This window comes from Mobula birostris, chromosome 11 (genome assembly GCF_030028105.1).
Source record: "Mobula birostris isolate sMobBir1 chromosome 11, sMobBir1.hap1, whole genome shotgun sequence".
In the NCBI taxonomy this organism is placed as follows: domain Eukaryota; kingdom Metazoa; phylum Chordata; class Chondrichthyes; order Myliobatiformes; family Myliobatidae; genus Mobula; species Mobula birostris.
Window position 1 is genome coordinate 79,998,273 of NC_092380.1, and position 15,488 is coordinate 80,013,760.

At 40.5% G+C, this 15,488-nt stretch overlaps 1 protein-coding gene across 2 annotated transcripts in view; it reads left to right on the forward strand.

Annotated features, from left to right (window-relative positions):
• Positions 1-15,488, forward strand: part of LOC140205226 (serine/threonine-protein phosphatase 6 regulatory subunit 3-like) — a 149,845-nt gene that overhangs the window by 57,058 nt on the left and 77,299 nt on the right. For both annotated transcript variants that reach the window (XM_072272640.1, XM_072272641.1), the window contains exons 4-7: positions 11,020-11,157; positions 11,734-11,799; positions 12,500-12,612; positions 13,447-13,560. In XM_072272640.1, the coding sequence (XP_072128741.1) occupies positions 11,020-11,157; positions 11,734-11,799; positions 12,500-12,612; positions 13,447-13,560 (431 nt within the window). The remainder of the gene's footprint in view (positions 1-11,019; positions 11,158-11,733; positions 11,800-12,499; positions 12,613-13,446; positions 13,561-15,488) is intronic.

Consider the following 15,488-nt stretch of genomic DNA (forward strand, 5'->3'; position numbering starts at 1 on the left):
CCACAATGGACTACCTCAAGAGGCGGAAGCTGAAGGTTTTGCCATGGCCCTCACAGTCCCCAAACTTAAACATCATCGAAAATCTCTGGATAGACCTCAAAAGAGCAGTGCATGCAAGATGGCCCAAGAATCTCACAGAACTAGAGGCCTTTTGCAGAGAAGAATGGGCGAAAATCCCCCAAACAAGAATTGGAAGACTCATAGCTGGCTACAAAAAGCATTTACAGGCTGTGATACTTGCCAAAGGGGGTGTTACTAAGTACTGACCATGCAGGGTCCCAAACTTTTGCTTCAGGCCCTTTTTCTTTTTTGTTATTTTGAAACTGTAAAAGATGGAAATAAAAAAAGTAATCTTAAAATATTAAAGAAATGTGTCATCTTTAACTTCATGCCTTTTGGAAATCAGGTCATCTTCTACTGGCTTAGCTATTCACAGTAACAGAAATTTTGACCGGGGTGCCCAAACTTTCACGTGCCACTGTATATATTGCTAGGGTGCTTAAGACTTTTGCACTGTAATGTAAATTTATGTATTGCATTGTACTGCCACAAAAAAAAAATTAATTACATGCGAGTGATGATAACCTGATTCTTATATAGATGTCTATTGTGGACTATGAGTGAGAAGGGGGCAGGGAGAAGGAAATCATGGTTGGGAAAGGGGGATGGAAGAGGGGAAGGAACAGGAAGCACCAGAGAGACATTCTGCAATGATCAGTAAACTAATTGTTTGGAATCAAATGAACTAGCCCAGTGTCTCAGGGCTGGGTGTGTTTGCACCTGCGCCATCCCCCCCCATTCCTTCTCTGCCACCTGTCCTACATCCCTCTTACAGCGCCCCACCCTCACCATTCCCAGCATCCTTTGCTCCCACCAGATTTACAGACTCTTTTTGCTCCACATTGACTAATGTAGTACTGTGCAAAAGTCTTAGCACTCTAGCTGTAAATACGAGCCTTAGAGTTTTGCACAGTCCTATGGTTCATTAGAAAAAGGCTGCATTCAAAGAAATAGTGAAAGAAGGTACCGGGTACAGTAAACGTTTATACATCGGTGTCTTAGGGAAAGCTGACTGAGTTGTGTTCCTGCATTTTGAGGGAATTATTTAGACATTCATCATGATTTCCCAATGCTATTGAGTACAATGAGGTGGTCGCAGAGAACTGGCAAGTAGCAAAGATTGCTCCTTGGTTTAAAAAGGATAAGTATAAGCCTAAGTAATTGTAGGAAAGTTTTCAGAAACATTAATTCAGGGTAAGATTAGAGTCACTAAGAGAAAAATGGATTACTTAAGGCAAGTAAATAGCATTTAATTAGTTTAATATAACTTTTTAAAGAGGCAGTGGCTAGAGTTGCAGTTCTATGCATGATATGTAACATAGAACACTACAGCACAGTACAAACATTTCAGCCTATGATGTGCCAACATTTTAACTTACTAAGATTGATCTAACTGTTATCTCCTACATATTACATTGTTTTTCTATCATCCATGTGCCTATCTAAGAGTTTCTTAAATGCCCCTAATGTATCTGCCTCTACCACCACCCCTGGCAGGGCGTTATGCACTCACCATTCTCTGTGTAAAGAACTTACCTCAGACACAGTGTACTTGAACTTCCATAAGGCCTTTGATAAGGTGCCATATAACAGGACTTTGAACTGAAGTATGCGGCTTAATAGAGGCATTGATAGCAAAGAAATGAAATCAGCTAAATAATAAGCAGCAGAGGGTTGTGATTTGTTGTCTTTAAGGACTGGAGGAAGGTGAATTAATTGGTAATTTGGTTTATTATTGTCACAGGTGCTGAGGTACAGTGAAAAACTTGTCTTGCATACTACCTATGCAGATCATTTTCATTACAACAGTGCGTTGAGGTACTACAATGTAAAATAATAGTGCCAACTAAAGTGTTACAGTACAGAGCAAGTGCAGTATAGATAGACATTAAGATGCAAGGTCACCAATGAGGTAGATTGTTAAGTCGAGAGTCCATCTTATTGTACCAGAAAACTGTTCAATAGTTTATAAGAGTGGGATAGAAACTGCCCTTGTCTCTGGTTGTGTGTGTTTTTGTATCTTCTACCTGATTGGAGTGAGAAGGAGAGGGAATGTTCAGGGTGGGTAAGATCTTTGATTATGTTGCTGCTTTACCAAGGCAGTGAAAAGTGTGGATGGAGTCCATGATGGGTAGGCTTGTTTCTGTAATATGCTGAGCTATGTCTAGAAGAAGGTTTGTTATCAATGACATGCAGTATGTCATGAACTGTAGTTGGTGTGCGGCAGTGCAAAACATAAAATATACTATAAGTTACAGTAAGAAATATATTTTTGAAAAGTAGTGCAAAAAGAGAGCAAAATGGTGACGTACCGTTCGTGAGTTCATGGACTGTTTAGAACTGTCCATGATGGCAAAGGAGGAGAAGCTGTTCCTAAAACAATGAGTGTTTTTAAGCTCCTGTACCTTCTCCCTAATGGTAATAATGAGAAGAGAGCATGTCCTGTGTGCTGGGGGTCCATAATGATATCCATCTACAACATTATGTGGTTTGATGGGCAGAGTAGATGTGATACATCCAACTGTACCAAACTACACCCAGGGAGAATGCTTTCTATGCTGCAAAGGTACAATATTAATAAGGATGAGCGGAGGCATGCCGAATTCCTTTTGCCACCTGAGGAAGTGGTTGCTGGTGAGCTTTCTTGGCTGTGGGATCAGCAAGGTTGGATTAGGACAGGCTATTTATTAGTGATGCTCACTCTTCGAGGCTTGGAGCTCTCAACCTTCCCAACCTCAGCACCATTTATATGTGCATCCCCTGCCTCCCTTCCCAAACCCCCAGGTTATGGTTGTTCAGGTGATGGAAATAGCCACTCTCCTCTCCTATCAGATTCCTTCGTCTCCAGTCCTTTGCCTTTTCCACTTAGCAGCTCCCAGCTTCTTCATCCCCCACCCCCCTCCACCCACTGGCTTCACCTACCACCTTCTGGCCAGTGGGTAGAGCCAGAAAGTTGTTGTAGTGAACAAAGTAGAAACCTTCCATTGATGCTATGAGCCAAACAGCTGCCTCTTGTGTTGTAACCATTTTATGACTTACATTCAACACAATTAAGTGCCCTTGAACAAGTTTATGTTAGTTTATCCATTTATCAAAACTGGCTAGGCAAAAGAACATTACTGGCCTTTGTGCACTGTCAAAAGCTGACTGCTGTTTTGGTATCAGCCTGAGGAGGAAGGTTAACTCCAGCAGTTTCTTGAAAGTAGTAGCTTTTTCTACAAATTTTGTTTCCTCCACCCTTGTACCTTGCAGCGTAAACAACATTGTTACTCAGAGAATATCAATTAACTGACTGCTGTGAACATCCTTCACCAGAGTTTACATCCCTGACCCTGAACTCACAACAGTCCCAAACCCATGACTCTTCCTGATTTTTCTGGCTCTATTTGTGTTCTGCCAGGTTAATTTTTCTCATGAAAGTCAATTCTACTAAACTGATAAGAAACTAATGTTACATTTTTTCTCCCAATAATATAATATAATTAATTGGCATTCCAGTACAATTCCTTTCCCTATTAAAAGCTCCATCAGCTTCACTCATTCTCAAATTGCAGACTACCCCTCCATTATTAAAATTAAGACACAAACTCTTCTGCATGAATTAAAAACTGTATATTGTAAAATACTCAAAGTTCAAAGTAAAATTTATTATCTGAGTACATGCATGTCACCACGTATAACCCTGAGATTCTTTGAAAAACTGTATGTTCCTTCCATTCTCAAATCTCCATTTATTTTCCATTGTTTTCTATTTATTTATATATATTCACTTCACCTGCATGCTAAAATTTGGTGAAATTCTCCTTGGTCATTGGAACAGCTTTTACATGTTTGGGTCTTCCCTTTCATTTTACGAATGGGTCTTCTATGTTGCCATTCTAATGCAGCTCTAATTAGATTCTGCAATTTGTTTCACTTAAACTTGAGATAATATCCCATTATCTTTGGCTCCATGTGCAGAGGGTGCCCTCGCTACTAATTTCACTCCTTTCCTTATCCATTTTCATCTGGTTGATCCAGAATTTTTGCAGTTTCTGTGTTCTCAAACTGATCAATTTCTGATTTTACAACAGCCACCAATTTCCATGTCAATACCATCATTAGTCCATTTGCTGGTGGTACTATTATCTGTGTTTACTCTGTATTACTGTAAAACTCAGCTGTTCTGAATCAAAATCAGGTTTATTATCACCGGCATGTAATGTGAAATTTGTTAACTTAGCAGCAGCAGTTCAATGCAATACATAAAGTAGCAGAGAAAATAATAATAAGTAAACAAGTAAATCAATTACAGTATACATATATTGAATAGAAACATAGAAACCTACAGTGCAATACAGGCCCTTTGGCCCACAGTGCTATGCCGGATGTACACTTAGTTTAGAAATTACTTCGGGTTACCCATAGCCCTCTATTCTTCTACACTCCATGTACTTATCCAGGAGTCTCTGAAAAGACCTTATTGTATCCGCCTCTACCACCATCACCAGCAGCCACTCACTACTCTCTGCCTACTTCCAATCACCTTAAAACTGTGTCCTCTCGTGTTAGCCATTTCAGCCCTGGGAAAAAGCCTCTGACTATCCACACGATCAGTGCCTCTCATCATCTTGTACACCTCTATCAGGTCACCTCTTATCCTCTGCCACTCCAAGGAGAAAAGGCCCAGTTCACTCAACCTACCAGAACTGAGCACAGTACTCCAAGCGGGGTCTGACCAGGGTCCTATATAGTTGTAACATTACCCCTCGGCTCTTAAACTCAATCCCATGATTGTTGAAGGCGGATGCACCATATGCCTCCTTAACCACAGAGTCAACCGGTGCAGCAACTTTAAGTGTCCTATGGACTCGGACCCCAAGATCCCTCTGTTCCTCCACACTGCCAAGAGTCTTGCCATTAATACTATATTCTGCCATCATATTTGACCTACCAGAATGAACCACCTCACACTTATCTGGGTTGACCTCCATCTGCCACTTCTCAGCCCAGTTTTGCTTCCTATCAATGTCCAGCTGTAGTCTCTGGCAGCCCTCCACACTTTCCACAGCACTCTCAACCTTTGTGTCATCAGCAAACTTACTAACCCATCCCTTCACTTCCTCATCCAGGTCATTTATAAAAATCATGTAGAGAAGGGGTGCCAGTACAGATCCCTGAGGCACACCACTGGTCACCGACCTACATACAGAATATGATACGTCTACAACCACTCTTTGCCTTGTGTGAGCAAGCCAATTCTGGATCCACAAAGCAATGTCCCTTGGATCCCATGCCTCCTTACTTTCTCAATAAGCCTTGCATGGGGTACCTTATCAAGTGCCTTGCTGAAATTCATATACACTACATCTGCTGCTGTACCTTCATCAATGTGTTTAGTCACATCCTCAAAAAATTCAATCAGGCTCATAAGGCACAACCTGCCTTTGACAAAGCCATGCTGACTATTCCTAATTATATTACAGGTTTCCCCTGCCATCCGAAGGTAGAGTGTTCCTATGAAACGGTTCGTAAGCCGGAATGTCGTAAAGTGAATAAGCAATTACCATTTATTAATATGGGAAAAAATATTGAGTGTTCCCAGACCCAAAAAATAACTACAAAATCATGCCAAATAACACATAAAACCTAAAATAACAGTAACATATAGTAAAAGCAGGAATAATATGGTAAATACACAGCCTATATAAAGTAGAAATACTTTTCTGCAAATTGCAGCACTGTCCAGCACAGCGAAAATCTCACGGCAGCACTCTTGGCGGAAGCACTCTCGGCAGAAACGCTCTGTCCAGTAACCTTTAAGCTATGAAGCTGCCAAGTCATACCAAATAACACATAAAAATACACAGCCTATATAAAGTAGAAGTAATGTATATACAGTGTAGTTTCACATACTGGAACCAGGAAGACACAGTTTCCTCCAAATGCCATTTCTCATCGAGACTGTTAGCCTATTGAGAGCATTTCCAATGTTGGCGATTGCCAATTTTATATTCTTTCCAGGTCTCTCACAAAGACGCTTCAGAGTTGCCCTCTCTGTCAATGGTACTTACAATAAAACGCATCACATTTTGCGTACAGTAAGCCTTAATTGTGGCTATTAGGTCTTGGTTGCACGGCTGCAGCAATGATGTTGTATTTGGCGGTAAGAACGCAACACGAATGTTACTGCCATACTCGATAGTGCCAGGTGGATGACCAGCACAATTATCAACAATCACAAGACACTTATTATCGAGGTTATTTTCTGTACAGTATTTTTCAACAAAAGGACTATCCACTCATGTACTCGGAAAAAAGCACTTGAGTATTCCAACCACTTGGATGTAAACGGGACACAACGGGAAGTGTTTTCTTATCAACGCCTTTAAGTGCCCTTGGATTTTCTGAATGGTACACTGGTAGAGGCCCAAGGACAGCATCACTGGTGGCGTTAATAATAGGCATTGGGGTAAATCTGTCCGTCGATGCCTTGTGTCCCTTAGCCTGCTTTTCTTCTTTGGAAATAAATGTCTTGTTCGGCATTTTTTTCCAATAAATTGCAGTTTCCTCACAGTTAAACACTTGCTTATACGAATAACCACCATCTGTAATTATTTTCTTCAGTTCTGCTGGGAACTTTTCGGCAGCTTCCGTATCAGCCGAAGCACTCTCCCTGGTAAACGTTAAACTATGAAGCTGCCCTCGCCTCAGAAACCGATCAAACCACCCATGATTACCTTTAAATTCCACTTTCACAACACTTTCATCGCCATTGTCCAGTGCTTTCTGTTTCAGCTTATTAAAAAGACTGACTGATTTCTCCTTAAGTGTAAGAAAACTTAATGGAACACCACGCTTTGTACACCCATCAATCCACTCAAGCAATAGACTTTCTATTTTATCCATTATTTGATGCCGACTAAGAGAGACCACTTTGCTACGAGCAGAACCAACAGTAACATAGGCAGCTTTCAAAATTCTTTCTCTCTGTGTATAAATAGTGCGAAAGGTGGACGCAAGTTCAACGCGTGGACACTGTCCTTACTTCGTTTACCACGATCGAAACGTTTAATTATGTCCAGTTTTACGCTAAGTATAACACCCTTACGAGCTTTTTTAGGTTTTTTAGATACCTTGGAACTCATCTTGCTAACAGATGCACAAAATAAATTGAGATAAAGCATGTGTTTAAGCAATGGCGGCTAGAACGCAGTTCCGGGGGAGGAGCTTAGCTGTTTGGGCACGCGCTGCCTTTTTATGTAACAGTGAAAACACCTTCTGTTAGTGAAAACAGGTAACTAATGTTACCTGTTTTGTAACAGCGAGGTGTCGTAAAGCAAAAGTTCAGAAAACTGGGGCCACCTGTATGCCTTTCCAAATGTTCATAAATCCTACCTCTCAGGATCTTTCTCATCAACCTACCCATCACTGAACTAAGACTCACTGGTTTATAATAATATCCTGGGCTATCTCTACATCCTTTCTTGAATAAGGGAACAACACCTGCGACCCTCTAATTGACGTGAACCTCATTGATGATGCAAAGATCATTGCCAGAGGCTCAGCAACCTCCTCCCTTGCCTCCCACAGTAGTGTGGGATGTATCTCGTCCTGTCCTGATGACTTCTCCAACTTGATGCTTTCCAAAAGTGCCAGTACATCCTCTTTCTTAATATCTATGTGCTCAAGCTTGTCAGTCTGCTCTGAATCATCCCTACAATCTCCAAGATCCTTTTCCGTAATGAATATTGAAGCAAAGTATTCATTAAGTATCTCTGCTGTCTCCTCTGGTTCCATACATAAATTTCCACTATCACACTTGATTGGTCCTATTCTCTCACATCTTATCCTCTTGCTTTTCACAGACTTGTAGAATGCCTTGTTTTCCTTAATCCTGCTTGTCAAGGCCTTCTCATGGCCCCTTCTGGCTTTCCTAATTTCATTCTTAAGTTCCTTCCTGCTAGCCTTATAATCCTCTAGATCTCTATTATTACCTAGCTTTTCAAACCTTTCATAAGCTTTTCTTGACTAGATTTTCAGCAGCCTTTGTACACCACGGTTCCTGTACCCTACCATCCTTTCCCTGTCTCATGGGAATGTATCTATGCAGAACACCACGCAAATATTGCCTGAACATTTGCCACATTTCAGCCGTACATTTCCTTGAGAACACCTGTTCCTAATTAATGTTTTCAAGTTCCTGCCTGATAGCTTCATATTTCCCCTTAGAACAATTAAACGCTATCCTAAACTGTCTGTTCCTAACCCTCTCCAATGCTATTGTAAAGGAGATTAAATTGTGATCACTATCTCCAAAATGCTCTCCCACTGAGAGATCTGACACCTGACCACGTTCATTTCCCAAATACCAGATCAAGTACAGCCTCTCCTCTTGTAGGCTTATCTACATACTGTGTCAGGAAACCTTCCTGAACACACCTAACAAACTCCACCCCATCTAAAGCCCTTGCTCTAGGGAGATGCCAGTCAATATTTAGGAAATTAAAATCTCCCACCACAACAGCCCTGTTATTATTACACCTTTCCAGAATCTGTCTCCCTATCTGCTCCTCGATGTCCCTGTTCCTATTGTGAGGTCCATATAAAAAAACAGCCAGTAAAGTTATTGACCCCCTCCTGTTCCTAACTTCCACCCACAGAGACTCTTATACAATCTCTCCATGACTTCCTCCTTTTCTGCAGCCGTGACACTATCTCTGATCAACAGTGACGTGCCCCGCACCTCTTTTGCCTCCCTCCCTGTCCTTTCTGAAGCATCTAAAGCCTGGCGCTCTAAGTACCCATTCCACCCCCTGAGTCATCTAAGTCACTAATGGCCACAATATCATAGCTCCAAGTACTGATCTATGCTCTAAGCTCATCCACTTTGTTCATGATGTTTCTTGCATTAAAATAGACACATCTTAAACCATCAGTCTGAACGTGTCCCTTCTCTTATCACCTGCCTATCCTCCCTCTCGCACCGTCCCCAAGCTTGCTGTCTTTGTGAGCCAGCCGCCCCTTCCTCCATCCCTTCAGTTCGGTTCCCACCCCCCAGCAATTCTAGTTTAAACCCTCCCCAATAGCCTTAGCAAACCTCCCTGCCGGGATATTGGTCCCCCTCGGATTGAAGTGCAACCTGTGCTTTTTGTACAGGTCACGCCTGTCCCAAAAGAGGTCCCAATGATCCAGAAACCTGAATCCCTGCCCCCTGCTCCAATCCCTGATCCATGCATTTACCCTACACCTCACTCTATTCCTATACTCACTGGCATAGGAATAAACCAAAAAAAAGTGCAAAAACAAAAATACTGTATTTATTTTTTTTTGAAGTGAGGTAGTATCCAAAGATACAATGTCCACTTGGGAATCAGATGGCAGAGGGGAGGAAGCTGTTCCTGAATCACTGAGTGTGCGCCTTCAGGCTTCTGTACCTCCTAATCAGATACTACTGTTTATTTTTAGGTTAGCTCATCTGAAATTTTAATGCTTATTTTTGTTAATCATATTTCAAGTCTTCGTTGCTTACAAACTCTGTCTTTTCTGACGTGCACTGGCTCCTTTGGATATACCCTGTATCACTGGAAGGATCGATTCACCCATGGAGGTGCGCTGGTACATAGTTGGGAAAGTGTGACCATTGAAGTTCTCAGCATTGGTTCTAAAATTCATAACATCAGGTCAGCCATGAGGAGGGCAACTGCTTACAGCTGATGACCACTACCCATTTTCTTCTGACTTTTGAATCCTTCACTATGCTATCACTAACAACGTTCAGCAGTAGTACTTGAACCAGATAAATCCTTAAGGACCTAAGTTTCTTGTTAACCTGCTTCAGATGGTGAGTGAAGTCACAGGGATAACTCACTTTACCATTTCATCATCCTATCTGCTGCAGGTCCATCTGTATAGAAAATGTATTATTCTGGGTCTGTAAGAGCCGAAATGTGAAATTCACTGGACATGAGGACGAGGCAATAATCATCTCAAAAAAAACCTACCTATTTTGACTTACCAGTCACTGGCACTATTGTAGACCAGAAGCTTAGCCTAACTAGCCATGTAAATATTGTGATAATGTTAATAGTTCAAAAGCTTAATATCCTGCAGATGAGTTGGTGCTTGCCTCCCTAAAGCCATTCTTCAGTTACAGAGCACATCAGTAGCAAATACTTTAAACATTGAATGTAGCTCCAGCTACAGTCAGGAAGCTCAACAATATCACGAATAAAAGGGCCTGCTTACTTGACAACCTATTCATTTACTGTACATATTAATTCGCCAGTTCTGTATAATATACTGTAGTTTCTCACCAAAGCCATTTCAAAAATGCTTCACAAACGTTTACCTCTATTGCCAAGAAGGACAATATGTGCATTGAGATTCACTCTTTGTAGGCTCCCTTTCAGGTATTTGGAAGTGTTAAACTTCCAATAAAAAAACTGTAATAAGTATTTTTATTGGAAGAGCATCATTGTATCAAGAAGGGACTAGAGTACTTAGGGCAGTTGGTGATTTTATTGATATTTACATTTCATAATAAAATAACAGCTATGACAGCAGGTTAACTGAATGGCTACTTGGGTTCAAAGGGGTAACTGGCCTGGTCCTTTTGTACAGTTGCAATATTTTAAATTTTCTCCCTATTTCTCTAGTTTTCTAGCTTTAAAGATCCTGCCTGAAAACTAAATTCTGAGAGGTTTTAATCATTTCTCCTGTTCTCATTCTCTTTGGTGATTATGTTCCCTTTGGACAATTTTCTACTTTAAACATGATAGAATTGCAATTTTTTGCAAGATACTGAAATCTAGACTTCTAAGATATGTTTGTATTACATTTTTTTATCTTGTAGTTTTGGGGCAGTAAATATTGATAAGGAAACGGTTACAAAGTTGGAAGTAGAGTTAACTCTGCCTGCAGAAGTTGGGACTGAATTATGACAAGAAATGTGATTGCTTTTTAAAAATTATTCTGCAGATTATTGCATTTTTACGAAAGAGGGATGCATTTGTAAGCTTAATGCTCAAACACATAGGGACATCGGCACTCATGGACTTGCTGCTCAGATTATTGACATGCATTGAACCACCACAACTGAGGCAAGAGGTTTTAAATGTAAGTTGGAAAATTCTGAATATGTCATACATGGAGCATGTACAATGGATTTCTTTTTATTTGATGGTTTTGCATAACTCATTGGAATTCAAATGTTTGCATAGTGGAAACTGAGCACTTGAAGGAAAGATAAACAAGATGTAACAGAATGCTGGGAAAGCTGTGTGAGAGTCAAAAATAGCTGAAAGTAAGCTTTTGAAAGTGCAGGCGGCAGTACAGAGAATTTCCAGAGTTTACAGGTTATGTGGGTTGGGGGGGGGGTGTTGAATAATGGGTCATGTGAAGGGGATAAAATTAATCCATGTACTTAATACAAACTACAACAGCAAGTGCTTGAAAGCAGCATCAACAGCTGTACAATATTATCAATTGTGGAATTTTGCAGCATAGTTTGTATTTAAGGACACAGATTTTAAAATTTTGTCTCAAGTTAAGGAAATAATATGCTATGTATTATTAAGGATAAATTTGAGATGAAGGTGGAGGAAATTTTTGATTTGACACTAACTTCAATTTTAGTTTGAAATTTGAAACTTTGCAGTTTAATTTTTTTTATTTGTGACTTACACTTTGCAGTGGTTGAATGAGGAAAACATTATTCAGCATTTGATAGAAATGATACAACCATCTCAAGATGAAGATGTAAGTGGATATAAATTGTATTGCTGGAAAATAAATATGAGTCATGTGTGCACTGATGTACAAGAATTTAAATAATCCAATTAAGTGAACCTTTGCCAACATTATGGCAGTCAATCCTTATGAAACCTGCTGATTATCTTTCATGAAAACGGTCATTTATGGAATAAGATCTACAAGCTCATAATATTCTCAGTATAGAAACCCTCTAATTAACTTTACCTTAACTAGGATGTCCAGTCAATAATGTTTGTAATCTTTATTTGCCCAGATTAATGTCAGAATCCTGTTTATTATCCCTGTCCGATATGACGTGAAATTTGATGTTTTGTGGCAACAGTACAGTGCAAAGGCATTGTCAATGGACCCTTCACTGAAGTAAAACTTATAGATTAACACATGAGAATGCTGAAAGCCTTTTGGAACTTACATGTTCATTCATTTCCAACATGTAGAAAATATACACACCGCAATGCTGGAAATATTCTGCATGCTGATGAGCATTACTGGTGGGCAAATGATTTGATATTTCAGCTCTATAATCTTTCACCAGAACTAGTAACTTAATGGATTTATTCCACTGGTATATTTTTTAAATTAAGTTTAAGTTTCAAACTTAATGTGACTCTTTACTTGAATATATTTGAAATTGTGTAAACTCTAAAATAGTAGTTTTCAAATATCTAATGCCTTTTTGTTACAGAGGCACTCTAATGCATCACAATCGTTGTGTGAAATCATCCGCCTTAGCAGAGATCAAATGATTCAGATGCAGAGCCTACCAGAACCAGATCCTCTTTTGTCCTCAATAGAGAAGTATGCAGTTTAATAATTGTTACTTTAAAATTGCACTACTATTATTTTTCTGGTGGTAATAGATGCTATGCAGGGAAAATTATTTGATTTCAACTTGTACAGTTGGTAAGAAGTTTTTATACTACAGAATGATAGAAATGTTTGCATCATTTTCTTGAATACATTGCTTTTATTTGTAGCATAAGCTTAAGTTTGAACTAATCATTAATATGACTGGTCTTTGGGGGCTAGTGGTAACTATATTTCTGAATCTGGGTGGCACAAGTTTGCACCTAGATAGCAGCAAAGTATTGCTCTTTTTAAAGTTAAGGAAGCCCTGATGATTTGCATTTCCATAATGCAGAGTTGTGAAATGTTCTAATTTGAACGTGGACAGGGAGATAAAGATAATTTCAATGGACTCTCCCCATAAATAAGTCAGATTTAGAAGGAGTGAAAATTCCCCCTTCAAATTTATTATTTTGTATCCTGAATAACCAAAGAGAGGGATAATTTTCCTTTCATGTCACAAATGGCCCAGTTTTAATTCTGTTTAAGAAAAATATTTACAAAGAATTAGATTGGTATCATGGAAAATAACTGTATATTTAACTACACATTACATCAGTTGTAGCCTCTTTGAATTTTAACACCATTATTTAAAAGAAGTAATTTCTTTTACTCAGGACTTTTGGATGATCATAGATCTTAGAGTGAGCTTGGACAATATTATGGCTGTGAACAATTTATTGGCTGACTTCAATGTTATGCAGGGTTTGACTGCTGTATTTAATACTAATAGTAATGAGTAAATTGAAGTTTGTAATCTTTAAAATAAAAATCATTTTTTTTCAGGCAAGACACTTTAGAGCACTTGCTCACAAATGTTCTTGATAAGGAGAAGACTGAATCTGCAATTGTGAATTGTATTCAAATATTGTTGACTTTATTAGAGACTCGAAGGCCTGCGTAAGTCATTCATCTAACTTAAAACTCTAACATTAGAATATTTGATATTTATTGTTACAACTATATTCTGTTTGTGCTGTACAAAGGCCCATTTTGTGGATTAATATTATATGATAGATTTATGTAGCCCCCTGGTAAGCCTCAGGCTCACTCAGGTCTAGGGGGAGCTGCCTTTGGCCCCGCCAAACTGGGTAATCAAGTTTGTATGGATGCTGTGTGATGTACCGCACCCAGCCAAATTACACACACTACACCATATGCGATTAAATGATTACACTTTATAGATCTTACTGGAACTATGTAATTAATAAAATATAAAAGGAAAGTAAAAGGTGCCGAATTTATCAAAGTTCAACCACTTCGTGCACAACCGTTGGAGCTTGATGAACAGGGTCTTCTTTCCACCATGCGATCTCCTCTGACCCCCTCGACCCACCGCCTGGGACCAACCACGGTGGTCGACCAGAGTGCGTCCAGCACATCCTTCCTCTTCGGTTCTCCTCCCAAAAACCCTGGGCCTTGGACTCCTGCTCGGGGTCCGTTCTGTCACCCAGCTTACAACATCGTGTCTCCTCTCTCTGTCCCCATCGCGCCTTCTGTCCCAAAGCCCGCGAAAACAATAGCTTACAGACACACAAGAGAGAATAATATCTATCCCAATTGGTTGATAATGAATACAATTCTCATTATCAGTAATATAACCCAAACAAGCTGCTATAGAGAAGGACTTTCTCAACAGTTAACATAACAAAGAAGCCATTTTTATTAGCCTTAACAGTAACATAAAAGAAGAAACTCCTTACACTCTCCCCCCATCAAAATTAGTCATGTCCTCATGACTCCTAAATAGCTCACCAACCTTTCCTGCAGACACAAAAACCCAATCCAGGTACAAACAATGACATTGCACCCCAAACAGTTCCTTGGGCACTACATAGGCCAACCTATCTGGGAGTTTCCTAATCCTCCGAGACCTCCGTACCCCCCTCACTTAAACCCTTCAGGCTCAGACACTACTGGGGATTCCTCAGGTCTGCTTGCCATCTCCTCTCTCAATCTCTCACTCGTGCCCCCACTGCAACCCGGAGCACTCTGTCCTGTGTCCAGGGCCCCGCTTCTTTTCCTTCAAGACCCTGCAGTAACCCAGGCTGCCCAAAGCTAACCCTCCCCACTACACCTGACTCAGTGGGAGAAGGGCCAAAAGTCTGTTCCTCAATCAAGGGGAAGTTAGTGAAAGGCAGCATGTACCACACATCCAGCATATCGTCCTTCAAATCCGTACTCTTCCCCATTTCCTCGATCGGTAGCTGCTGTTTGATTTTCTCCCAACTAAAGCACTTAGCCTGGGCTGCTTCTTCAGCCTCCTGCAGTCGAGACGTCAGCTCCTTCTTTGACTCCTCTGCCTCCACACCCAGTCGCCGCAGTTCAGACTCGCGCTTCATGTTCATCTCCATCTGGGACGCAGTTACACCACCAGCTTCTTCCAATCTGTTCTGGATTGGTTTCTTGAGTTTCTGCTGAACCTTTTGAAGGTTGCTCATTGTTTCGTCTCTGTGGATTAATTCATCAATAAATGACCGCAGTTTCGGCTCGGAATTCCGTTTCTCTGTCTCCACTTTGACAAGCGTGGAGTCCAGTTCTTCAATGGATGTCCCAAAATTGCAGCACTCCATCTCCAGCCTGCATTTCTGAGCATTCAGTTCAGCGGTGCTAATCTCCTCACTCAGGAGCTGTGTCTCTCTCCAGACCTGGCACTCGTCCAAAGAAAGTTTTACTTCATTAAGCCCTAGTTGCCCAGGATCCCTCACTCGCCTCACTTCATAGTCTTCCAAGGCGAATCCCAATGCTAGGAGATCATCCAAATACACCAAAACTCCAAGCAAGCCCACATCCCCCATGGTCTTCCCCATGCCCTGTGGGAAGGTTGC